Source organism: Portunus trituberculatus, chromosome 23, assembly GCF_017591435.1.
Source record: "Portunus trituberculatus isolate SZX2019 chromosome 23, ASM1759143v1, whole genome shotgun sequence".
Taxonomy (NCBI): Eukaryota; Metazoa; Arthropoda; class Malacostraca; order Decapoda; family Portunidae; genus Portunus; species Portunus trituberculatus.
Window position 1 is genome coordinate 6,966,245 of NC_059277.1, and position 23,377 is coordinate 6,989,621.

General features: G+C 41.5%; 4 protein-coding genes across 8 annotated transcripts; 2 read left to right on the plus strand and 2 right to left on the minus strand.

Moving 5' to 3' along the window:
• Positions 1 to 827: 827 nt before the first annotated feature.
• Positions 828 to 5,144, plus strand: LOC123507747. 3 transcript variants are annotated; one of them, XM_045260916.1, is made up of 7 exons: positions 828 to 883; positions 1,289 to 1,486; positions 3,599 to 3,794; positions 4,028 to 4,141; positions 4,280 to 4,355; positions 4,608 to 4,704; positions 4,945 to 5,144. In XM_045260916.1, exons 2-7 carry the CDS (start codon positions 1,410 to 1,412, stop codon positions 5,042 to 5,044), a joined length of 660 nt encoding a protein of 219 aa, XP_045116851.1. In that variant the 5' UTR covers positions 828 to 883; positions 1,289 to 1,409; the 3' UTR covers positions 5,045 to 5,144. The 3 variants fall into 3 exon arrangements, with proteins under 3 accessions (XP_045116851.1, XP_045116852.1, XP_045116853.1); XM_045260917.1 differs by lacking the exons at positions 828 to 883; positions 1,289 to 1,486 and adding an exon at positions 1,608 to 1,787; XM_045260918.1 differs by lacking the exons at positions 828 to 883; positions 1,289 to 1,486 and adding an exon at positions 1,818 to 3,409.
• A 247-nt stretch (positions 5,145 to 5,391) lies between these two features.
• LOC123507746 (dynein axonemal assembly factor 5-like) lies at positions 5,392 to 10,997 on the minus strand. Of its 2 annotated transcripts, none has more exons than XM_045260915.1 (10): positions 10,329 to 10,990; positions 9,218 to 9,398; positions 8,611 to 8,753; positions 8,207 to 8,439; positions 7,469 to 7,985; positions 7,095 to 7,277; positions 6,816 to 6,938; positions 6,450 to 6,596; positions 6,123 to 6,314; positions 5,392 to 5,969 (listed from the first exon to the last, which is right to left on the minus strand). In XM_045260915.1, the coding sequence occupies exons 1-10, from the start codon at positions 10,978 to 10,980 to the stop codon at positions 5,836 to 5,838; spliced, it is 2,505 nt and encodes an 834-aa protein (XP_045116850.1). In that variant the 5' UTR covers positions 10,981 to 10,990; the 3' UTR covers positions 5,392 to 5,835. The 2 variants fall into 2 exon arrangements, 1 of the variants encoding a protein (XP_045116850.1); XR_006675748.1 differs by having other exon boundaries at positions 5,927 to 5,969; positions 6,123 to 6,189; positions 10,329 to 10,997.
• A 2,083-nt stretch (positions 10,998 to 13,080) lies between these two features.
• On the plus strand, positions 13,081 to 16,212 carry LOC123507702 (protein SYS1 homolog). The gene is made up of 5 exons (XM_045260843.1): positions 13,081 to 13,202; positions 14,756 to 14,830; positions 14,930 to 15,022; positions 15,320 to 15,387; positions 15,611 to 16,212. Exons 2-5 carry the CDS (start codon positions 14,762 to 14,764, stop codon positions 15,849 to 15,851), a joined length of 471 nt encoding a protein of 156 aa, XP_045116778.1. The 5' UTR covers positions 13,081 to 13,202; positions 14,756 to 14,761; the 3' UTR covers positions 15,852 to 16,212.
• Positions 16,213 to 19,140: 2,928 nt separating this feature from the next.
• LOC123507701 (ferrochelatase, mitochondrial-like) lies at positions 19,141 to 22,942 on the minus strand. 2 transcript variants are annotated; one of them, XM_045260840.1, is made up of 9 exons: positions 22,790 to 22,942; positions 21,594 to 21,804; positions 21,325 to 21,427; positions 20,985 to 21,103; positions 20,747 to 20,848; positions 20,415 to 20,580; positions 20,003 to 20,159; positions 19,757 to 19,872; positions 19,141 to 19,544 (listed from the first exon to the last, which is right to left on the minus strand). In XM_045260840.1, the coding sequence occupies exons 1-9, from the start codon at positions 22,830 to 22,832 to the stop codon at positions 19,344 to 19,346; spliced, it is 1,218 nt and encodes a 405-aa protein (XP_045116775.1). In that variant the 5' UTR covers positions 22,833 to 22,942; the 3' UTR covers positions 19,141 to 19,343. The 2 variants fall into 2 exon arrangements, with proteins under 2 accessions (XP_045116775.1, XP_045116776.1); XM_045260841.1 differs by having other exon boundaries at positions 21,594 to 21,801; positions 22,790 to 22,938.
• Positions 22,943 to 23,377: the final 435 nt, after the last annotated feature.

Sequence of the window (23,377 nt, forward strand, 5' to 3'; positions counted from 1 at the left end):
ATATATATATATATATATACTTTTTTTTCATTGTTTTAGTTTGTGTGTGATGGTGTGGCTTGTTGTAGATTGTCTTAAAAGATAACTCCCACTGTTAAGAGTTTTGAAATATTCTTCAAGTGAAAATTGCTGGACTTGACAAGAATTTAAATGAGTTTCGTTTTTAATGTTTTTGTTTTAAATAATATTCTTTCATTCATTCACTTCTGGCTCTAGCTAACTGTTAGATGCCCGAGAAAAGAGTTTATATTGCCTAATATCTTTTGGAGGTGTAAAGTTGAAATGTGTGGACGTTTTAGTAGTTTTATAAGTGATTTTTTTTTACTTTCAACATACTTAATTTGTACATTTTTATAAAACTAGTTAGGCTGGAGATGTTTTAATGCTTTAGAATCTAGTTAAGATATTTATAAAGTAATAAAATATCAAGCATTCAGCCGTGGCTTCGTTTTTTCTTTAAGTCATTTCTAAAATAATTTACGTAATCTAGCCTAGTCACCGCTGTTCTCGCTCACCCTGATGACGTTACAGCCAAGGTGGTGACTCATCATAGCTTCTGGCTGGCGTCTCTCTTGCAACCCCCTCAGTTCGTGAGTGTTTTGCCTAATATCTAGCCATTTCTACGTGTTTTCGTGTGTTTCTAGACTCAGGTGTGCAGATGGAAGCAGTAGAAGGAAGACGAAAGGAAAAGTAAAACACGAGGACGAAGTAGAAAGGAAAAAAGGAAGAGAAAGAAGATCAGCAGCCAAGTCTTAATGTTTAGCTAAGTGTCCCTTGTAATCTTGCCGTTTTTTATATAATGTATTCTGTTTTGGGAAATTGGGAGTGTATATGGGGTATTTGAAGTATGTTTGGTAGTGCTGTGCGGTGTTTTGAGTATTATGTGAGTGTGGATTCGGTGCATTTGGGTGTTTTTAGTGCGTATTAGATGGTTTTAGGTATATTTTACGTATTTTGAGTGTGTTGTGTGATTATTTGGATATGTTTTGAGAGTGTTCGGAGGCAATTCGAGGTGTTTCGTGACGTTTTGAGTGTGTTTTGGGATAAGTGATTTGGGTGTGCAAGGGGTATCTTTTTTTGTGTGTGTGTTTGGTGTGGTGGGAATGGTTTGGGTGTATATTGGGTGTTTCTATAGTGAGTTTTAGGTGTCTTAGTTGGTATTTTAAGGTGTTGTCCCGCGTTTCGAGTGTGTTTTGGATTATTTTGGAGTGTTTTAAGTGGCTTGTGTGTATCTGGGTGTGTGGGAGTTGTGTTTTGGGAAGTTTGATGGTCATTGGTCTCTTCTTAGGCAATAGGCTGTTACACAACAGTCTGAGAAAGGCGACGTCGTGTTGGGCTTGGCAACTTGGCAGCGGGACACAACCACTCACACAACAGTCACTGAGAGTGAGACTGCACACCGCAACAAGATGTTCGGGGGCTTGAGACAGATTGCCTCCTGCACCAGGTGGGCCGCAGGCCCTCTGCAAAGGCAGACAAGGACAAGGTGGTATTGCAGAATTGTTACATATCACTGTGTGTATAGTATTACTCCGTTAAGGTGTATTTTACTTCATTCCATTATTAGTGTGTGTGTGTGTGTGTGTGTGTGTGTGTGTGTGTGTGGAGGATAACTGAGCGTGGCTTCATATATGTGACGTCAAATCAGCTGGGTGGAGGAGCTGCGAAGTGGGAGCCAGGAATCGAGGCGAGCGCGCGGGACGGTTTCTTGAGGACAGTGCCGGATAACTTACCAGAAAATCATTATAAGAATAGTTAATGTACTATTAACAAGGCTTCTCCTCTTGGTAAACATCCTCCAGTTAGCCAATTATTACCTGGTTACCTATGAATGGATAGTGGGGAATTAAGAAGGCTGTGGCATCTTGTAGTGATCTTCTGAGTCTCCTCTATGACCTGTCAGCCACCTGTCCTAGTCCTATACATATACCGTGCTTAGCTTTAAAGGTGGTAATTGGTTACAGAGGGCAATAATTTCTCTAAGAGTGTATTCCAGGTGTTATAAATCCTTACAAACTTCATTATGTGCTTCTTGTCACGTAGATTGTTTTGCTAGTGTAGCAAAGCTGACATTTAGAACTGACTGAATTATGTTTGTGTTACACTGGCTCCAAGGTTGTGTTGTCCATTGCAAAGATTAGGTTGCCTAGTTTGGAAAGGCCTGGACTGTTGACTGTGAAGAGATTGTGTGGTAGTTTAGGAGACTGTTTATGACACTGTTTTTATTTCTTGCTCCTTAATGTATGTTTATCGAATTGATGAGCTGCTCTTTTCCCTCAACTCTACATTCTGTTGCACAGCAGTGTTAATGGAAGCTACCCAAAGCTTCATTCCCCACATTGGCTAAGTTTTTATAGTGACTTGCAAACATGCTGAGACTCATGCCTAGTGAACATGCTGTGGGCATGTCTTACTGGAGTTTTGGCAAGTGCATTGTCTTTCTACTGTGAATGCAATGAATCAAAGACTATCAGTGGAGTATTTATGTATATAGGAGACGCTTATGACCTTTTCATTTGTGTGAACTCTCTTTGTGTGCACATTATCACAATGCTAAAGTGGTAAGCGGAATTATATTTAATATAGCTATAAATTTGAAGTTTCAACCAATACTCACCCCCTTGATACATCCTATCCTGTTGATCCACCTTAAGGTATATTAACTTAATCTAACATTTTGAAGCCTCCTAACAACAGAGAGGGGGTGCTTTGCCTTCCCCCCCATCCCATTAGGTACACTAACCTAACCTGGTATTTTGTGACACCCTGACCAGGGACCCATAAAGCCAACACAATTAATGTTTACTCTCGGTTCTTGTCAGTAGGGCATAACAAAACTGCTTGTTGTGGTAGTATACTCGCTGTACTTCAGGTTTGATTTTTTTTACACACTCAGCTGTTATTGACTCTTACTGATGCTTTTGAAAATCCATACCACGCCAGAAACAGTTAGACTGCTTTTAGGTTAGGTCAGATTAGATTGGTTTTAGGATTATGTTAGCTTAGATTAAGTTTGTTTTGGTTTACTGGATTGGGGATATCAAAATAGACAAAATTTTGCATTTACTTTAAAAATCTAAGGAGACAATCAACCATATTTGGCAAAGAAAGGACCTTTTGTACACTTTTACCATGGTAGAGATAAATATAGATGTACTGTAGCATTTGTGTATGTGTGTGTGTTTTTGTGTGTATGTATGCGCATAGAGAAAGAGACTCCCTGGGACGATCATCTTTGCAGAAAAGTCACTTGATCTGAGCAGGAAGGTGTGAAAGGCATATAACAGAGGTGGCTGCCTTGGAAAATCCACTGCAATAGCACTATGGATGCTGCAAACTTGCTATGACACTACTGTGAATTCTTTGTGACAGTGCTGGAAAACCCCTGTAAATGTGCTATAACTCCCAGGTGTGGTGATTCTACTGCAGATGTTTTGAAGAGTCCAAACATTTACTGTTATTAGATGGTCAAGGCACCTATCAATCATATATGTACTTATAATTGAGCTGCAAAAAAAAGATCTGCCACATTAACTTTAGTGCCGCACTTAATATAATACATTGTTTCCTTTTTATTCATAGAAAGTAAATTTTCCAGATGTGGATGGCGTAGTCTGCACACTGCCAATACACTCTCACAGAGGCAGGTTTCAAAGCCCAGCACAGGCTCAGTCAAGGTTTGGTACATCCCTAACCCCTTCAAGTGGCTGCACAATCGTATGGAAATTGCGGCATTGCAGAAAGAATGGGACTCATCATTCAATCTAGAGACATTCAAACTTGGAGCAGCACAGGTACAAATGGTGGAATATCCTATGTGAAACTTATTTATTCAATGATATGTGTTAGTAACAAGAATTGACCTGTCAGAATATTTCTTGCAAAACAGTAAAGGTAACTTGATAACTTTTCAAGATTTGAAATATGAATTACTCAATAGACTGTGTGACTCATGAAGCTGCCAGTAGTCATGTTTTGTTGGTCTTTTTATTCTACAAGTAGGTTACTGAGTAATGTGACCCCTCAGGCCATCTGCACCGTCAGTGACCTGATGAGCCAGCGGGAGTGGGGGGAGCTGCGTGGCCTGCTCACACAGAAAGCTATTGACAACCTTCGCGCAACAAAGTGGACTTTTGACCAAGTGAGAGACTTCAACTGAGAATTCTAACCTCTCATGTTCCTTCATCATACTTATATGAAATATATGAGGCAGATTATGCATTCTAATTAATGTCTATGATTGTTGTAGCTAAGGCGTGTGCAATTTGTATTTCGCCAGACCCACAACCTCACCTTGTGTCCTGAGAATGTACAGACCATTGTAATAAAAGATGTAAAGCTTCAGTCCATAGTGGGTAAGTAACCCTCGTCATCAATATTATTGTACAGGATAATAGAAAAGTTACCATTCACCATTCACCTCAGTTCAGGGAAGTAACACACTTTTGTGATGAGAGGACAACTTAGAAATACATTCTTTGGCCAGATTGGAATAATATCTTTCTCTTGTGGACACCACCTCATACTATTCTATCACGTCATAAGTTATGCATACTGCCCAAAGTCGGGTGGAAACTTCTGCTTGAATATTCTGATGGACCTTTCAGACCAGAAGTACTGTGACATAGACGTCCTGTTGATAGGAGCACGGGAGCCGTACAGTGTGGAGAAACACTCTCTTGTCGTCCTTGAGTATTTTGCTCGGTGAGTTTTCCCACTTTATTAAGGAATTCTTTCAAATATATTTATTTCTTTGGAAGAATACTACTGAACATGCATCATAAAAAATGTTTGCACTTAAGATTTGTTGATTTTGGTTAAAATAGATGAATATTACAGGAACACAAAAATTTCTTACAGTAAAAAAATAGTGTTTGAGGAAAGCAGATATTTATGATGGTCGCTGTGACATAGCTAGCTACTTACCTGAGACATGCTCCGCAGATTTCATCGGAATTACAGTGAAGGAAGGTTGCCGGAATGGACCATCACTGTGTTCAAGCTACAGAGCTTCCAGGCTGCACCACAACGAACCCAAACATAGCAGTGAGTGTGTAATGTTTAGCAATGTAGAATAAGGACCATAGAAGTTATTGGAAAAGAATATATTTGTTAGATATGTTCTTATTATATTTTTAATATGAGCAATGACTTTCATTAAATCCACTGCACAGACTTGCAACAACAGTAACAAGTTTTAAGCATAGGACAAAGTGTATTGTGGGAAGGCTGAGGAGCTTCTTTCCCATTATATTTCATACATTCTGTACCAAGACACAGTCCACACAATACCAAGGCCTTACCCTCCACCTACATTGTCAACAAGGCACATGCCTCTTATTCCTGCTCTGGAAGGAATCCTTCACCAATCATAACTTGGGATACAGATAATTTTTTGGGTGTTATAAGACTTTTTATTAAATAAAATCTTTTGTACAATTTGGAATTCAAGTGCATGAGCACTTGATATGCATTAAGACTACGATTACGATCTGCCAATCATGCCATTACATAAAAGTTCACCGTTGGCTTTAGAGTAAAAAATTTGTTTGTTGTGGAAGTCCATTACAGTTTTAGGAGACCAGTCTATCTCGAGGAACTTTTGTTTTGTTTCTCTTTTCCTTTGTGTGATTTTTTACTGGGCTGCTTTTCCTACAGGTTCCCTTGTGTTAGTACTTGGTACTATTATGCTTTACCAGTCAGGGCTTGTAGCCTAGCTAATAATAATAATAATAATAATAATAATAATAATAATAGTAATAATAACAGAGAAGCACCAAGGCTGAAGTAATCACACCATTATAAATTGAACAGTGTGTGTGGAAACTGGTGTGTTCAGGTGAGGTGTAGAGTCTTCATGGTGGTGATGAGTGTGTGGCAGATGTGAGCATTCCGGAATTTGTGTGCTTCACTTTCTAATAATTTCATGAGTATGTCAGGACACACAACCTTCATTCTTTCCAGCCATTCTGTAAAAAAAAGGAGTTCATTAAAAGAAGGAAGATCAAAACTGTCAATATGCTGCAATGAGTCACTCAGATACTGGAGTCACACACTGTACTTTTTGTTGGACAAGCAATAATATCATCATAAGGTACTGAAGGTTTACACATGGAGCTTACCACACACTGTCTCTTGGAGCTGCTCATCAGGGTCATCCAGGAAGATCAAAGCATCCTTACACAGATCCTGAAGGTAAGCAGTGTTCAGTGTGACATCATACCCCTCTGGCAGATTCTGGAACAGCACACTCAGTACATGTGCTGCCTTGAGCCTCACTGCCCGTGCTACATCATCCAACCGCTTCAACACCTCTGCAGCACAGACAAAATTTGATGTCAGTGTGTCTAGACTTGTCTAACCATTTTTCCTTGGCAATTATATAACCAAAACTGATTGTGCTCTGTTTGTACTTGATGATACTTTTGTGATCTGGAGGAAGAACTTACTGTCTGCCAAGGTGTGGAGAGTTTTTGTATCAATGAGACAGGTGTATGTGGTGGCCACACACTGCACCACACTGCATGCAAACAGCCGAGTCATCTCTGCATCATCCTCTATCAGTGCTGGCAGGAGCACAGTACACTCCTTCACCTCTGTAAAACAACTTTGGGGTAAATTTGGAAAACTCCAGAATAATGGTAACTGGCCAGAGTTGTGCATGTATTCCAGCTTATCTTCCTATCCTGCATCATCTCAGCTTAGTCTTAAGCTGGGTTGCCAGTCTGTTTATCTGTAATAATTTCTTTACATTTCATGACACTATGATAAAATTAGCTGCATGCAATAGCCATCAGGCATTCAAAATGGCTAACCTTCCATCATTGGCTGGGCAGTCAATCCCGTTCTGCATGCCGCCTCCAGGCAGGCTACAGCTGCTGTCCTGAGGGTCTCTGCGGTGGCCCCAGCACGCCACGCCAGGTGCCCTCGCATACTTTCTGTCAAAAAATGCCATACATTTTTCTGAGTTGTGTGTCTTCGTAAATTCTTTGGATGTGTCCTTGCCTAATAAGGCACTCTGGTAAGTATTCTGAATTATTCACTACAACATCAAGTCACTTGAAATAAGACATTTAAGCAGAGATGTGCCTCACTGGAGACAAGGACAGGCAGCCATGCTTCCAGCTGGCCACCAGCAGCAAGGGGCTGGCTCTCCTCAAGCAGGAGGTGTCTCAGCTGGGTCAGGCAGTGGAGGCAAACAAATGGATCTTCCCCCTTGGTTGTGCATGCTGTCAGTATCTTGGTGAGGATCTCCAGCTCATGACCAAGAGCTGGACCTGAAGAAAGTACAACCATGATTAGCACTAATGTTGTCTTCTGAATGTAAGAATCAGATGAAATAGATAAATTATCAAATAAATGTGAGATGTATAATTAACTTTTTCCTCATTTATAACAAACAATTTATCACCGGCAGCATTCCTATTTTTTTTCTATTTATTTTTAAGACTCCTGCATGAAGCCTCACCAGCTAGTTTCATGAGGCCTCCCAGCAGCAAGAAAGATGGGGAGCCCTCAGTCCAGCCCCCAACTGTTTCCAGTAGCCTGTCTAGAACTTCTCGAGTGTGCTTCTGATAAAGTTCCTGTACTTCTTCATGGCCACAGTTCCTGGAGAGTTCTCTCAGTCCCTCCTGTGCTACAGTTGCATTCTCACCAGAAGAGGAAGATGCAATGAAGAGCAATAGGTAGAACATTTTGAAGCTGTTCTCAGAGAAATCACATTTGTTTAGCAAAGTTCTGATGACACACAGCAGAGCCTCCTGGTGAGCCTCTCCAAACACCAAGGCCACATCCTCCTCTCCCAGTGCTGAAATGAGGTCAGGAAGGCAAGGCTGGAGAAGGGCGGTGCTGCTTCCCTCAACCAGAGCTGCCAAGACAACGAGGGGCCGCTCCCCATGGTAGCCGGCGCCCAGCCTTGGTAGCACCAGTGGCAGAAAAACAGAGGGCGGTAGGAAACACCCTAGGAAGTGCCCACACTCATTCACCTGAAGAGCAAATATCCATTAAAAGGGAAAATAACTTATCTAATTCTTTGTTCAGACACATTTTGAGTAATCCTGATTTGATCAAGCCATTTATTATACAAACACTGAAACATTACTCAAGTGACACAACACATACAAGATGCACAATGAAACATCACAGATACACATTGATACACATGAAGATATCAAGTAAGTGTCTTCACAGAAGCACCATATCTCACCTGCTTAACAATGCTGGCCTCCTTGTCACCTGCAGCAAGGTGGAGTGCTGTCAACACTTTCTCTGCATACTGAGTCACTCCAGAGTCAGCATTAAGGATGAGCACTGCAAGGAGCTTGGCAGCATGCAGTCTTGGGCTGGCCTGCCAGTCATCAAGGTCAGTCAGCAAACCAGGAAGTATGTGATAGAGGCTGCGCTGCACCAGACTGCGACACCCAATGCCTGGACGAACCTCTGAGAATGGGATGTGACAAAGTCAAACGACTGGATAATGACACACAGGTTTGTGTTACAAGGAGTGGCTGGTGACAGCATGGAAGATGGCTATAACTGCCCAACTATATACTGTTTTTTTGTAGGACATTTATTGCAATATGACTTCAGAATTTATTCTTGGCTGCTCACCTCCAGGTGGGTAGTCTGATGGGGGCACATCAAAATCAATTTCTTGCTTCAACTGATCCATGTTCTCTTCTTCATATTTGCGACCAACCTGTTCCCAGAGTTGTGTGGCCTTGCACCTCACATCCTTGTCCTCATCCTTCAGGCTGTGAAAAGAACAAGCTCATCATTCCCCAAAATCTTCCATAATACTGTCTGAGGTAAAATTTATTACATCTGTTTAACAAATATTGAAAGATTAATGAAATGAATACAAAGTGAAAGAAAGAACTCCTACACAACATATACAAGATGCACAGTGAAACATCACAGATAAGGTCTGTAACAACGGAAGTAATTAATTCCAATGTTGTGTTCGTTATTGCAAATGGGTGCTATTGCAACTGAAGAATGAATGGAAAATATCATTAGTATTAAAATTTCAGTGTGATTATGCATTTTTATGTTATTGCAACCATGTAATGTCATGGGCTCCACTGTAACATCCAGCTGTGACAACTAATTCTTAGTGAAGAAGCTTCTCCCCAGAGAGCAATGGAAGTGATACGATGAGTCAAGCCAGAGATGTTAATACTACATCCCTATTTGTCTCCCGTTTTGCACGACCTACCCAAAGAGCAGCAGCGGCAGGATGCGGTGCCAGTAGGAGTATCTGTCAGGCATGTGGAGAGCCAGCCTGCCACCAACCTCCGCCAAGACCAGACGCACCTGAGGAAGGTCCATGACACACTGAGCGAGAGAACCACTCACATCCTCAATGACTTTGCCATCACCATACAACAGCAGGTCCCCTGAAACAAAGCAGAAGGGTAGCTATTGTGAAATGCTAGTTTTATTCATAAATAATGTTGAGTCTGGTAGTTAATACTGGTCACTGTTGCTCTCAAGGTAAGGGAAGAGACATGCACTTGAGATACCAATGAGTCAATTTGTCCTTGTTCATTTCTTTTCATGCTTGCTGAGAGGCACTTGGTAAAACACACTCCATGAGTAGTGTGTGCCATCATAATGCAAGACTGGCATTCAGAGACTGTATACTTCCTCTAAGTCAGTGGTATTCATTGTGCGGCTCGCGATGACTCAACTTGCGACTCTCAAAAAAAATAAATGAATAAAAAACAAATAGAATTAGAAAATAATAATTTTTCAAGTAAGATACATATTTTCATGAGGTGAGATGGAAGACGAAGTCACAGTAAGAGATAACATTCTAACATCCCTACCCTAATCATACAGAAATCATACGCGTCTACTACAGGAAACTGATGAGAGACACGTCTAGCCCTCAGCATTGGTGGTCTCACTGAATCAGTTGAGTTCAAGCTTTCTGGGGAGACTGGACGTATCTCGTTACTCTTGGAGATTTGCTTTTGTTTGTTTGAAAATAGGCAACAGATATGTGAGACTGCGGATCCCTCAATGAATGTGTTTAACCAAAGTGGCTCCCTTGCAAAAATTAGTGAATAACACTGCTCTAAGACAAAGTGTCTACTGCATCATTGAATCTGGCTCACTTTATTTCAACCTAACTACGTCAAGATCTTTAGAAAAATACTTTATTTTTAGATTCATTAATTAAATTGATTGCCAAAAGCAACTGCACCTTAGAGGGCCTTTTTCTTTTCTTTTTTTTTTTTGTCACTCAGTCATAGCCTCACACACAAGAAAAATCAAATGAAACAAAACAACAGTGAAACACAGGTCAGAGCAAGACACAGTACCTAGAGCAGTGATGGCCGCTACTCTGTTCCTGAAGCGCTGGTGGTGAAGCGCCTTGACCAGCGGCTTTGCTAGGGACTCTGACTGCATGTGGATCTTTTCTCTGGTGGCCTTGGCGAAGCAGCTCACACACTCCGCGGCCGCCTTGCGCACTTCAGGGCTTACGTCCAGCACCACCTCCTTCAGCACACCCACAACATCGTTCATAAAAGGCACCATCGCCCCTTGGAACTGCGTGGTGAGGCTAGAAATGATGTTAACTTGTATCAATCTGACATCCTCGCTTTCCTCCACTTGTGGCAGGGTGGCCAGTCTGTGGTGGAGGGAAGGGATGAGGTGCACTAGCTGGCCTTGCTTCACCACTCCTTTCAGGCTAAAGGTAAGGAGGATTTCCGATGATTTTGTCCTGTTCACCTCAGACTGATCCGCCAAACACGTGACGAGATGTTTCAGTGAAAAGTCCAATATTTTGCCCTGTGCTTCCTGGTTTTCGTGAGCTTCAGTCTCAAATGCAAGGTGATGGAGTCTCTCAAGTGCCTTTCTTCTCTTGGCCTTGTTGGTGTTCTGCAAATCGCTCAAAATGGTGTTTAGTTCTGTTACCAGCGCGGAGTGAGCGTCCTCCGTCGCCATGGTTGCGTCAATGTAAATAAACATTAAACACGGTACTTTCTGGCTTCTGCTAGGCGTTCAAGTCAACACTAAAATAATACTATTGTCACTTAATGATAAAAGTTGTTCAATGTCTGTTTTACACTTATTTTAATTCTAGATTGTACAATGTTGTTTCAATTTTATTTTTGTGTTTCCATGTAACTCCGTGATACTTCTTTATTCTTTATTCTTTTTTTTTTTTTTTTTTCATTACATTTAGACCCTGCTCCACCAACTAGTGGCGGTCTGCAGAGCCTCTATTCTATAGTAATTAAATATAAGATACAAATATGAACAATACCTAGCAGAGTACTATATAAAATATTGTAAAAACTGATCACACACACACACACACACACACACACACGTTAAAATTTAGCTATACATGTAATGTAGTTTAAGTAATCAAAACAAAAATTGCACATTAAAATCTTACACAGTATAATGTTGAGTGACAGTCATATCTGACATATCATAGGCATCCCTAAATAAATATGTCTTTAGTCTTTTCTTAAAAAGTTCAATGCTATTGCTTGCCTTAACCTGCACTGGAAGCCTATTGTACAGTCTTGGAGCACACACTTGAAAGGCTCTGAAACCCGTATCTGAGTTACATCTTGGCTCATTTAGCCTGTACTCATCTGCTGCATGCCTTACTACAACACTTGTCCTAACCTCAAATGGATGCAATAACTTTCTTAAATAAACAGGTTTTCCAGTAGTCATGACTTGATAAGTTAACACACAAATTTTATAAGCAATACGAGCCTTTATCGGTAACCAATGCAACTCAATGAGTACAGGCGTTATTCTGTCGCGAAGTGAAACATATTTTATCATTCTGGCAGCCCTATTCATTGTCAGTTGTAATTTCCTTAGTTGATAATTTGGCAGGTTATAATACAAGGAGTTGCAGTAGTCCAGCTTGGCTATTACATGATTTTGAATTAGAGACTTGACAGAATATTCATCCAAATATCTCTTTATGAAAGCAATGTTCCTCAGATTATTGTTTTTATTGTTTTGTTTTGTTTTCTAGGCTCTATTCCACCAGTAAATGGTGCTCTACAGGGCCTCATACAAAATTATATATACATAGTTGTCTTAAATACATACAAATGAAAATAAAAATATATATACTAATAAATAGAACTTAACCTAATCTAACCTAAGGTCTTAAAAACTACATTGTACCTTATAATAATAATCACAGAGAAATCCTCTTCTTAACAAAAAAGATAACAAGTCCATCCATCACTGCATGAAACATATAAATAATTGTAGACATAGATATAATATGAAAAACATAATATAAAAAATATACAAATCAGATCCATTTATCCAAATAAGAAATGAAGATATAAGTGGCTAAAGAAATGAAATTGAACATATGAAAAGTAAACACAATAACCATATAAATCATCATCGCTCATTACAATGCATAAGGTTCAGTGATGCACATCTCCTCCACGTCATAACATTCTCTGAATATAAATGTTTTATTATACCTTGCCACTCTCACAGCCTCATTTATTTGATCATTTAAGCTTAAATACTTATCAACTATGACTCCAAAATCCTTAACCCTCTCAGATAAATAAATATTTGTACCATTTACATGTAAACTTTGCACTTCGTTAAACCTCCTAAGGCCACTTTTTTTTTTTTTCCAATAAACAAACATTCAGTTTTCTCTACATTTAATTTCAACTGTTTTTTTTATTCATCCAGCCCTTAATAAGAGCCATAACTCTTGTCAATGTATTTTCTGTACCTAAAATATTGTTAACTGTTAAGTAAAACTGAGTATCATCAGCATAGAGAGCGAAGGTCACATCAAATTCCTTCAAAATGAAAGACAATTCTATAGTATAAACACTAAATAATACCGGTCCCAGCACACTGCCTTGGGGAACACCTCTGTTGAGCTGACAGTGCTCAGAAAATTAATTAATTACCTACTTTACTTTCTTATTTTCCAGGCATTTCCTCCAGCTTCTGTGACTAATTAAGAATCATTTCAATACATCTGTCTAAATTTCTGCTAAGAACTCAATATGTCTCTTTATTTAACTTGAACATATGCCGTTAGGGAAAAGTAAATGAGGAAAGGACGGGACGTCAGCTGTCCTGTTGCAAACCCAGATCCTGTTGTGTTGTTTACATGAGTAATGCCAGTGGAGTGACGGAGTGCCCTGCCCTTCTAAGCAGTCATCATTATTAAGGTGAAACAAGGCCCATTCTGTTGCATAAGATGAGGGAGAGCTTGGCTGGTAAATGAAGCACAGGATGAGAGAGAAGGGGAGAGGTTTAGTCACGAAAGGAAAGGAAAAAGTAATGGGGATCCTTTTCTTTCGTCATAGTAAAAGTATGTGGTGTTTCTGTTCCTTATGTTGTAATATTAACCATGTGTGGTAGAAATATCAGTACGGTGGCTCAAATTTTCTATATATACCTAGAATTGGAGGGCAATGCCACCTTGATCCTGCTTACCTAACCAGACGGTGGGTTTTGCTCCTTCAACGCCCACCCTCCACTACCAACCCCCACATTACCTAATCTAGCCCGAGAGCGGACCGCATCCCGTAAATCTTTAGAACAGGATCTCCTCTCTAATCTGTGCAATAATAACACTAAATGATAAGTAGTTAATGGAGAACACGTACCTTGTGGTCTTGTTTGGGGGTCACACACGGTTATGTCACATTGCCTCACTGAAATTAGAGACGTCACTCGGAGTCTAAGTCCAAATAGTAAACATTGCTATTGTCTATTGTATATATCTGGGGTTTGTGGGTAACAGGAAGTGACTGCTGAATAGGATTCTTATTGTGTCTATAATTCTTTTGTCCAATGACGTGCCACCACCTCTTAACACCACAAGCTGCGCCAATGGGAATTTGCTATATGTATTCATAGGCGGGGCAGACAGGTGCAAAGAGATCTGTGTGCGCAGTTGAGCCATGGCCACCAGTGACATTAGGTGTAAAGGTTGCGAATTTGATTACTGGGAAATCATCGCTCCTGCGATGCAAGTCAATGTACAATCGAGAAGAGGACCAGCCAGGACCTTCATCCTTTCGTTAAGGTATTGTGAAGAGGGGTATTGGTAGAGGTAGGGCATATTGTGTGAAGCTATAAGAGAACTGGTGTGGGGGGAGGGAAACTGCCCCAAAGCAAGGATATGGTAGGTTATGTTTATGTTAGGGTTAGGTTAGTGTTGCAGGGGGGGGGCGGTCCTGGGGCTGCGGCCCCCCAGCTAGATTAGGTTACGTTAGGTTAGGTTTATGTTAGGGTAAGGTTAGTGTTGGAGGGGGGTCCGTGGGGGACAGCCCCCCCGGTTAGTTTAGATTTTGGCTCCCCCCCTAAAACCCCCGATTCCCCACGTGCCCCCAGGCTTGTGGGGGGGAAGGGGGTAATAGAAAAGAATATGTAAGGAGTTGCTGTTCTATAGATTTACTGTACACACTATTGTTTCACCAAGCACCCATGCACCGAAGCCAAAGTACACAGAAGATGAAGTTAGATTTTTAAGATGTCCAAATATACAACTGTTTGCCAAATTACAAGGAACTTTAGGCATCAATTATCTCTTTGGGGTGGTTTGGAATATTTGCTGTAGGGCTATACAGGGAGTCAGCCTCTTGAAGAAAGATGTACATTGGCATTGCAAGGTTGCCTACAGATTGCCTCCTACTCCCACCATGGAGAGGCACTTTGTTGTTTGCTTTCCTATATAAAGTCAGTGACCGCTAATCATACATTCCACCGTTGACAGAGAGGAATGGCAGGAGGCTTCCGCTACAAGGTGTGGGATCCGCCGCTCATCATCTCCCAGATTGTAACGATGCAGGTGAGAACATCTTGTCTCCTAGCATACTTTGTCGCACCTCTGCGCTCACATTGAAGCCAGTGTTTCTTTACCTCATGTGTGTGTGTTTGTGTGTTGCAGGCAGTGTTCTATGTTGGCCTAGGTGTCTGGGTAGCCACTCTGGACCTCTTCACCGGCCACCACCGTTCTCTAGACAGCCTCTTCAAGTACCAGGTGAGAGGAAGTACATGTTGTACAGTTAGACTAATCATAGTTGCCTGAAATTTAGAGTGTCTGTGTAGCAACTATGGAATTTTTTTGGTAAAACAATACATGAATTTTTTAATGCTTTTGATAACTGTCATGGCTGAACATTTTATTCCTCCAATGAATTTATAATTCCATCACTACGTATTTCTTAATTTTTATATTGTTCCACATTGTATTGTGCCTAGCAATGCTCTTTATCTTCTTGGAGAAATGTCTTTTAAGGATTAGAGAAGTGTATCTGAAGGTGTTTTCTTTCTTTAGGAATTACAGGTGAAGGAGGTTCATGGACGAACAGTGATGGCAGCCTTCATCCTTAATGCCCTCACCAGGTGTGTACCATGCTGGGAACACTGCAGCCTTAAGTAGTATTTTTTCCTACATTTTATGTACTTGAATTTGAATAACAAAACCAAAGGCTAAGATCTTAAGCTTTAACAACAGCATGGAAATTAATGTCTGTTCTAAATTCACCCTAAGGGCAGTCTTAGACATAAGAAAACTACTACCACTCTGTAAACCCATCTAACAATTACTCTACCACCACCATCACAGCTCTCTTGGACTGTGGAAGGTGGTGCAAAGAACCAAGCAGTGTCTGGACTTCACAGTCACTGCCCATGTGATCCACCTGTGTGCCAGCTGGTGGTACAATGGACACCTGCCTTCCCAGCCCTCCGTATGGCTGCTCAACCTAGTCACTGTCACCCTCATGTGTGTGCTGGGCGAGTACCTGTGCATGCGCACCGAGATGCAACACATTCCTGTGCTGGGTTCCTCCAAAGTAGATCTGTGAGTGTGTGCGTGTGTATGCGTTTCTGTGTGTATGGTTGTGTATTAAGAGTGAGAACATGGGAGTCTGAAATTATATTGTCTTTTATGTTAAAACTTCATATTTTCCAAGGAAGCAGATGCTTTGCTCTTTATTGTATAGTAAACTACTCATGCTATTATATGTATTTACATATGAAATGTTATATGTGCATTCATCACTCATCTTTGTATTTTGTTCATACATGCTTTGCTACTTGTTCAAATAGTTTTATTTGAACACTTACATGTAAATGCATTATGTATTAATATATGTGGCCTGTTTCTTACAACTGTTTCAAATTTATAAAAGCATTGTAAGTAACTATGAATGAAGTTTGAGAATCCTTGCACTGGTCATTTTACCATGTGTGAAGTTTATGGCTTGGTATAAAAGTAAAAGTCACACAAAGTATGATATGAGGCAGAGCTGAGGAGGGCAGCCCCGGTGAGATGTGAACAGACCACAAGATGATCACGAGTAAAACTTTTGAAGGTGCACACTTTCTTGTGGAAAAAGAGTAAAACCAGATTTCATTATCTAAGGTATTATATATTATTCATGCTTTAAGTAGCTTCTGCACATAATATTTTGTCTTTATTCATTAGCATCAATTTAAATATTTTATTTCTGCAAATTCAGAGAGATTCTTATTGTTCTAAGTATCTACATTTTTATATATACAGTATTTAATGTCTATCTTACTTTATCTACATACAGGTATCCCTTGGTTAACGATAGGGTTACGTTTCCCAAAAACAGATCGCTAACCGAAACGATCGCTAACTGAGGGATTTGAAATTATCAACTACATACATGTATTTCGCGATGCGTAAATAAACGACACTTTCTATGTTGTTAGTTGTTATTTACACCTTTAGAATTGGTAGTACTTACCTTGAGGAGTGGATGTGATATGCGTAGTGTGTTGTTTTGTGCCCCGAGGGACACAGGGCCTTGGAGGATTAAATCTCATCATGCCCACACCGACCCAAACTCGGTCAGCTGCTTCAAACCCTTCAAATTCTTGAGAGAATACGTTTTCCAGTGGGGGTGGGTCATCCAGGCTCTCCTCATCGTCACTCAAGGTTACGGTGGATGTGAAGGATAGATTGGATGTGGGTGGAGTTGTTTTGGAGGTGGATGGAGTTGTTTTGGAAGTGGGTGGAGTTTTTTTCGAGGTAGCAGGACGAACTTTGAAGTACGACGAGATGACTCCTATGGAAGTAGATGGGATTGCTTTTGAGGTGGATGGGGTAGCTTGGGAGGTGGATGGAGTTGCTTGATCGGTAGATGGGGTTGCTTGGGATGTGGATGGGGTTGCTTGGGCGGTGAGTGGTTTGAAGAAAGATGAGATGACTGTCTGTTTTGCCATCCTTTTCTTTGCCTCAAATAGTTCTTTATACACTTTCATGTCATTTTCTATAGCATTAGTCACGCCATTACTTCGGTTTGGGTTGGGGTCATTCTCCTGGAGAAGATGTATGGCCTGGTTAATATGATTAAAAATCTCCTCGAAAATCTTGACGGAGAGGGTTCTTTCAGGCTCCTTGTCCTCCTCCATTTCCTCCAAAGTATTTTGTTTCTCCAACTCCATGAGGTCGTCGTTGGAGAGAGGCTCAGAATGACTGTCCAGCAGTTCTTGTACGTCATTCTCGTCCACCTCATTGAAGCCTGCCTTATGGGAGATATGAACGATGTCTTTCCTTACTGCTGTAACATCGACAGGGACTTCCTGTTTACGTTCCACGCACTCAGGCCACAAATTACGCCAACATCCATTCATTGCCGACTTGGACACCTCCTTCCATGACTCGTCGATGTTGTCGATCCCCTTTTTAATGTTATAATCCTTCCAAAATTGTTTCATGGTCGGCTTGTCAGGGGTGTCAATGCAGGCCAACAGCTGTTTCATGGTGCGCCGCTGGTAATAGGCCTTGAAAGTAGCGATGACTCCTTGGTCCATCGGCTGGATGAGGGCAGTTGTGTTTGGGGGCATAAACATGACCTCAATATTATCTGCCCAGTCATTCATGCTCTCTGGGTGGCTGGGGCGTTGTCACACAGCAAGAGAAATCTGTTAGCAATGTTGTTTTGGGCAGCATATTCTTTTAGGAATTTGGAGAGGTATCCTGTCACGTAACTTTGCATGATAACAGTCGTCATCCACCCTTTTGTTTGCCTTCCATACTACGGGCAAATATTCCTTAATATAGCCAGACAGAGCTCTTGGGTTTTGGGAATGGTAAATAAGGCATGGTTTAAGCTTAAGATCACCAGCGGCATTCCCCCCCACCAATAATGTTAACCTGTCTTTAGATGCCTTGAATCCTGGTGCCGACTTCTCCTCCTTTGCTATAAACGTTCTCGATGACATCTTCTTCCAATACAGGCCTGTCTCGTCAAAGTTTAGAACCTGCTTGGCTGAATAACCTCCTTCCTCGATGCGCTCTTTAAGCAAAGGCTTGAAGGCGTTTGCAGCGGTTGATCCGAACTCGCTGCCTCCCCACTAACCTTGAGGTTGTGTAGACTCCCACGATGTTTGAAACGTTCAAACCACCCCTTACTGGCCTTGAAGGACACTGTCTCGCCTATGTTGAATTCTGGTTTCAGGTCCTCCCACAGGCTCAGTGCCTTAGTAGTAACGAGTTGGGTAGAAAGAGGCATGCGGCGGTGTGTGTGGTCTTCAATCCATAGCCTCAGCAAACGTTCCAATTTTTCCATAATCGGTTCCCTGTTACGAGTTGTTGTGTGTTTGTGCAGGTTTGTGACTTGGTTGGCCTGCTGCTTCACTTGTACTTTTTCTGGAGAACTGTTGATACAGTTGATTGAGATAAACCAAGGGCACGAGCAATAGAGTTTACCCCTTCACCACCCTCATGACGAGTCACAATGTTCAACTTAATATCAAGGCCAATGCTCTTTCTCGATTTTTTAGCCTTATCTCCCGGTGGAGAACAATCGTTGGGTCGCTTGGAAGCCATCACTAAGTTCACTTGATCACAAATAAGCACAAAAAGAAGTTTAGAGCGAGCGTGATAGAGTTGTTGTTGCACAATCAAAACAGCGGGAAAGACTGTGGTGTGTTTACTGCACGGGCCGCGGGTGGATGGAGGCGCTGCGATCGCGATTGCGATCGCGATTGCGATTGGTCAATCCGATCGTTAACCGAATTTTGGCGATCGTTAACCAAAAAATAGGGATTAATTTGGAGGGATCGTATGAGCGAAATATCGTTAAGTAGTCGATCGTTAACCGAGGGACACCTGTACACTTCAAGAATTCTCTATAAAATTATCTTTACCTCCACCATTTTAAAGCTTAAGGCATGTTAAAGTCATAGTAACAATACTATTTAGGTAGTGTTCATATCATATGCACCACAACAAGATATACAAAACAGTGTGCAATGCAGACTTACAAATTACTGTCAACAAATAAAATTAAATGCAACAATAGAGAGAAACAACCAAGGGACTAGAATGTCTGTGTGGCATGTCTGAACCACTTCTTGGAGGCAAAGCATGACTTGTTGACACACAGTGGACAGTTGTGCAGGAACTGTTCAGAGCATCGCTGGCTGCCAAGGAGGTGCTTGCTGGCCACATCCACCAGTGCATCAATGAACAATGGATGGTCATTGGGGGCAGCACAGCGGAGGATGTGCTCAGCTCCAACCTGAAGGAAAGAATCAAATGTTCAAGTTATTCCAGGACTGAGTGCTGTGGTGGAAAGTCACAGTACTTCTCTTAGCAATAAGCTGTATAAGCCATGACTTTAACATGAAATAGAAGGTTTTCACTAATATAAATGAGAGTTTGTGAAGATGGTGACATCATTAGGTGAGAAAAGTGCCCTGGTGAGACAGAGACACAGAAGATGGTGGTCACCTCATTGCCAACATCCTGGGCATATTCAATGTCCAATTCATGGAGAGTCTCAATGTGGTCACTGGTGAAGGCAATGGGCACCAGGATCATGTTCTTGCGGCCGCGCTGTACCAGACCTGCAACAGTACAGATGGCAAACAATGGAACTTGAGTAATGGCATACTGTGGCAAATAAAACAGCCAGCAAGCAAGGAATATCTATTCCTTACTTCTCAATAAGCCAAGCATGTGGCAAGAAATACCAACCTTTGATTGTGTCATCTGTGGCAGGGGAGAGCCAGGGCAGTGGCCCCACCTTACTCTGCCACACCAGCCGGTAGGGATTACTGAAACCCAATTCCTGCATCACCAGCTGCACAGTGCCCCCAACCTCAGCAGCATAGGGATCTCCTCGATTCACTTGCTGCAGTTATTATTAGTCATTAATCAAATAATCTACTGTTTACACTTATTATTATTAGACTGTTCAGGTGTGTGTACAAGGAAGGATCTCACTTACATCATATCTGAGAGAAGTGCCTTGTATGGGCCACTCACAGTGGGATTGTTGGCCTGGTATAGAGACAGACAGACAAGATGCCATGACTTAAGGGTTTGTAACTATGGCTATTTCTCTGGAAGTACATTACTCAAGACAGGAAGGCAACAGCAGACTCACTCTTAGAGGTAAAGAATGAGCTGAGAAAAGGATGAAGACGTCCTTTCGCTTCTCAGCAGGGAACTTTTCCAGTTCTGTTTTAATATTCTCAGCAAAGCATTTCACCAGGAAGGGGTTGGTGCACCATCGGTCTATGACACTCCACTTGAGCTTTGTCTCAGTGGGTCTGTGGAGAAACATCATTATCCTTCTGGTAACACTGAAATATTAACATAATGTCATTGTCCCCTTATGTATTCATTCCATGTCTCAGTCATGTCTTAGCATAAGCTCACTTTGCTGAAGTATCATCAAAGGGAAGGTATAGGCAGACCAACATAACAATGTGTTACCTGTTGGCATAGAACTTGTGAATGGCATTCATGCTGGAGCCAGTTGTGCTGCAGCTGTACTGAGGATACTGTGAGAAGGCCACACAGTTTTCTGCTCCCTCCCTGCCACATGAGATGTGGTGTCATAATTAAAAGATGTTTGCATAAATTATAACCAATAGATGTCAGTAACAATTATAAAATATGTAACACTCAAAGTAAAGGATTGAGCTCTGAAGGGTATCTAAAGAAGACTTACTCTTCTATTTGCTCTAATGTTGCTTCTGTGAGGGGATGTGCATATCTGAACCCAACATAGTGTTTGTGTGGTGCTGTATCAGGACACAGTTTGTCCAGGCGCTCACACATCAGCTTCCCCTGAAAAAGAAGAGCTTCCATGAAATTCAGCTACAACAGTGTGAATGCTACATGAAAGTTCACTTCAGATCAATGTGAAAAACAAGAAAAACTTGATAGTCACACAAAACAGGGAAAAGTTCTGTTTACAAACAACTATACCAGCTAACAGAGTACACCATAAATTAGTGAGTTACATGGCCATCTGATGCTTTATATAATGCACCATAGATCATATTTACCTGCAAATCTGTCCACTTGAAGATGGGAGAACCGCCTCCAATCTCATCATACTTTTGCTGGATGCTTGGGGTTCTTCTCTTGGCAATCCAGGGACCCATGCGACTGAGGTGATAGTTTGAGGTTTAAGTGAACATCTTACAACAATAATATTATATGTACATCTTTTGAAAGCATTTACCAAAAATAAGATATAATTCATATTCTGTGCCATTATTAGTCTCTTCTGTGTGATAAGACCATTTTTTCCCTAAAGCAAACTCTCTCTCACCTCTGGAAGGGCAGCTGGATGATGTCTCTGTCCTTGAATAGCTCCAGGAGGAAGTCATGCACCTCATCCAGGTTCCTAGGGCCACCCATGTTCAGCATCAGCAGGGCAGTCTTGGGTCGCAGCTCTTCCTTCTGGCCCACCGCCGCTGCCTCTACCTGGGAGCATCTCGGTGTGGTGCTGTACTGCCTGCTGGCCGCCTGCACTCCACCTGCTGGACATTAGGTTTGTCAATGCTTGGCCTTATAGTAGTGGTAATACACAGGTTTATGGGGTACTTGTGTTTTTTCTTCTTTTTTGTTTCACTGCCCCTATATCTGTTGTGTTCCTTATGTGAGTGATGATGAAGCTAGTCTTTCAAGGATGAAGGAAAAGATCTTGAAAGAGAAGAGAGAGAGAGAGAGAGAGAGAGAGAGAGAGAGAGAGAGAGAGAGAGAGAAACAGTATTTATGTGACAGTGATGATGAAGATGAAATCAGTCTTTCAAGGGGAAGGAAAAATCTTGAATAAATGAGAGAGAGAGAGAGAGAGAGAGAGAGAGAGAGAGAGAGAGAGAGAGAGAGAGAGAGAGAGCAGTATTTATTATGTGACTGATGAAGATGAAATCAGTCTTTCAAGGGAAAGGAAAAATCTCGAATAAATGAGAGAGAGAGAGAGAGAGAGAGAGAGAGAGAGAGAGAGAGAGAGAGAGAGAGAGAGAGAGAGAACAGTAGAAATTGGTAAACATAACATAACATAAATAATAGGATAACAAAGGGCCACCAGGGCCCATCTAGGTTATCCTGTATCAGTCGCACAGCGACCTCGTCATCAGTACTTAAAGATACATTTACAAGTACACAATACATTATATACTAATTCTAAATATTTGGCCCATTAACAGGGGTAAGTCCTGCAGCGAAATCCTCTACAATTTGTGGTCCCCATACATGTTGTGTAATTGAGTATGTTCACAGGTTACAGAGCGAATTAGTCCTCCTCTTCCTTTCATTGGACCTTATGAAGTTGTGGTGCGTGACGTTTCATTTAAGGTGACATGGAACTCAACATCTGGAAAAATACAAAATGCTCTTTCGTAACCCTAAAACGCCAAGAAAGAACAAACTTGGAAAGAAATAGTTCACAAAACAAGATGCCTGAGTTATACTGAACCTTTACCAGAGATTTTTAACGCTGGATGATCTAGGGTAGACACTTACAACAAGACCTCAGGAAAAGGCGAATGGCTCCAGTTTTGCTCATGGTGTTAGTTTGACGCGCCTCGCTGTGTCCACAGGCACAGCTGGTGTCAACAACTCACCGGCAACCCGCGGGACTGTCGCGCTCTGGCCTGCCTAGTATAATTAAACAAATTTCACAGCACTTTAAGATATCGTATGATTCTTTATATTTTTCCTTTTATAATTATTGATTTATCAAGTATAGGAAGGAATAAGCATGGATCTAGCTTATAGGTTAGGACTAACTAAAGTGTAAGGGTTAGATAAGTTATCGAGGATTTCCAGACATTCCAGTCCCCCCTACCCAGACACTTCAGGCCCCTCAACCCTGTCACTCAAGCCCCACACCATGGTCGCCGATATGATACAAAACTCTATTGCAAGCAGGACTGTTGATCACCCAGCCAACCTTCCCCATTACGGAGCGAACTCAGAATTCATAGACCGATCTTTGGATAGGACTGAGACCACAGCACACTCCACACACCGAGAAGGCGAGGCCACAACCCTTTGAATTACATCCCTTATCTACTTCTTGCTAAGTGAACAGGGGCTACACAAGAGGCT

Excerpts from the sequence above, each read along its gene's own strand:
- LOC123507746 (XM_045260915.1), bottom strand. The coding sequence starts at position 10,980 with ATGTTTATTTACATTGACGCAACCATGGCGACGGAGGACGCTCACTCC. Across the intron at positions 9,399-10,328 it reads AGCGGCCATCACTGCTCTAG|GGGACCTGCTGTTGTATGGT; the intron begins GTACTGTGTCTT and ends GCTTTGTTTCAG. Across the intron at positions 6,939-7,094 it reads GCTGCCTGTCCTTGTCTCCA|AAAGTATGCGAGGGCACCTG; the intron begins GTGAGGCACATC and ends ATTTTTTGACAG.
- LOC123507701 (XM_045260840.1), bottom strand. The coding sequence starts at position 22,832 with ATGAGCAAAACTGGAGCCATTCGCCTTTTCCTGAGGTCTTGTT. Across the intron at positions 21,104-21,324 it reads TCAAGTGGACAGATTTGCAG|GGGAAGCTGATGTGTGAGCG; the intron begins GTAAATATGATC and ends CTTCTTTTTCAG. Across the intron at positions 20,160-20,414 it reads CTCATTCTTTACCTCTAAGA|CAAGTGAATCGAGGAGATCC; the intron begins GTGAGTCTGCTG and ends TAATAACTGCAG.
- LOC123507747 (XM_045260916.1), top strand. The coding sequence starts at position 1,410 with ATGTTCGGGGGCTTGAGACAGATTGCCTCCTGCACCAGGTGGGCCGCA. Across the intron at positions 3,795-4,027 it reads TCAAACTTGGAGCAGCACAG|GCCATCTGCACCGTCAGTGA; the intron begins GTACAAATGGTG and ends GTGACCCCTCAG. Across the intron at positions 4,705-4,944 it reads GTCCTTGAGTATTTTGCTCG|ATTTCATCGGAATTACAGTG; the intron begins GTGAGTTTTCCC and ends CATGCTCCGCAG.
- LOC123507702 (XM_045260843.1), top strand. The coding sequence starts at position 14,762 with ATGGCAGGAGGCTTCCGCTACAAGGTGTGGGATCCGCCGCTCATCATC. Across the intron at positions 14,831-14,929 it reads CCCAGATTGTAACGATGCAG|GCAGTGTTCTATGTTGGCCT; the intron begins GTGAGAACATCT and ends TGTGTGTTGCAG. Across the intron at positions 15,023-15,319 it reads ACAGCCTCTTCAAGTACCAG|GAATTACAGGTGAAGGAGGT; the intron begins GTGAGAGGAAGT and ends TTCTTTCTTTAG.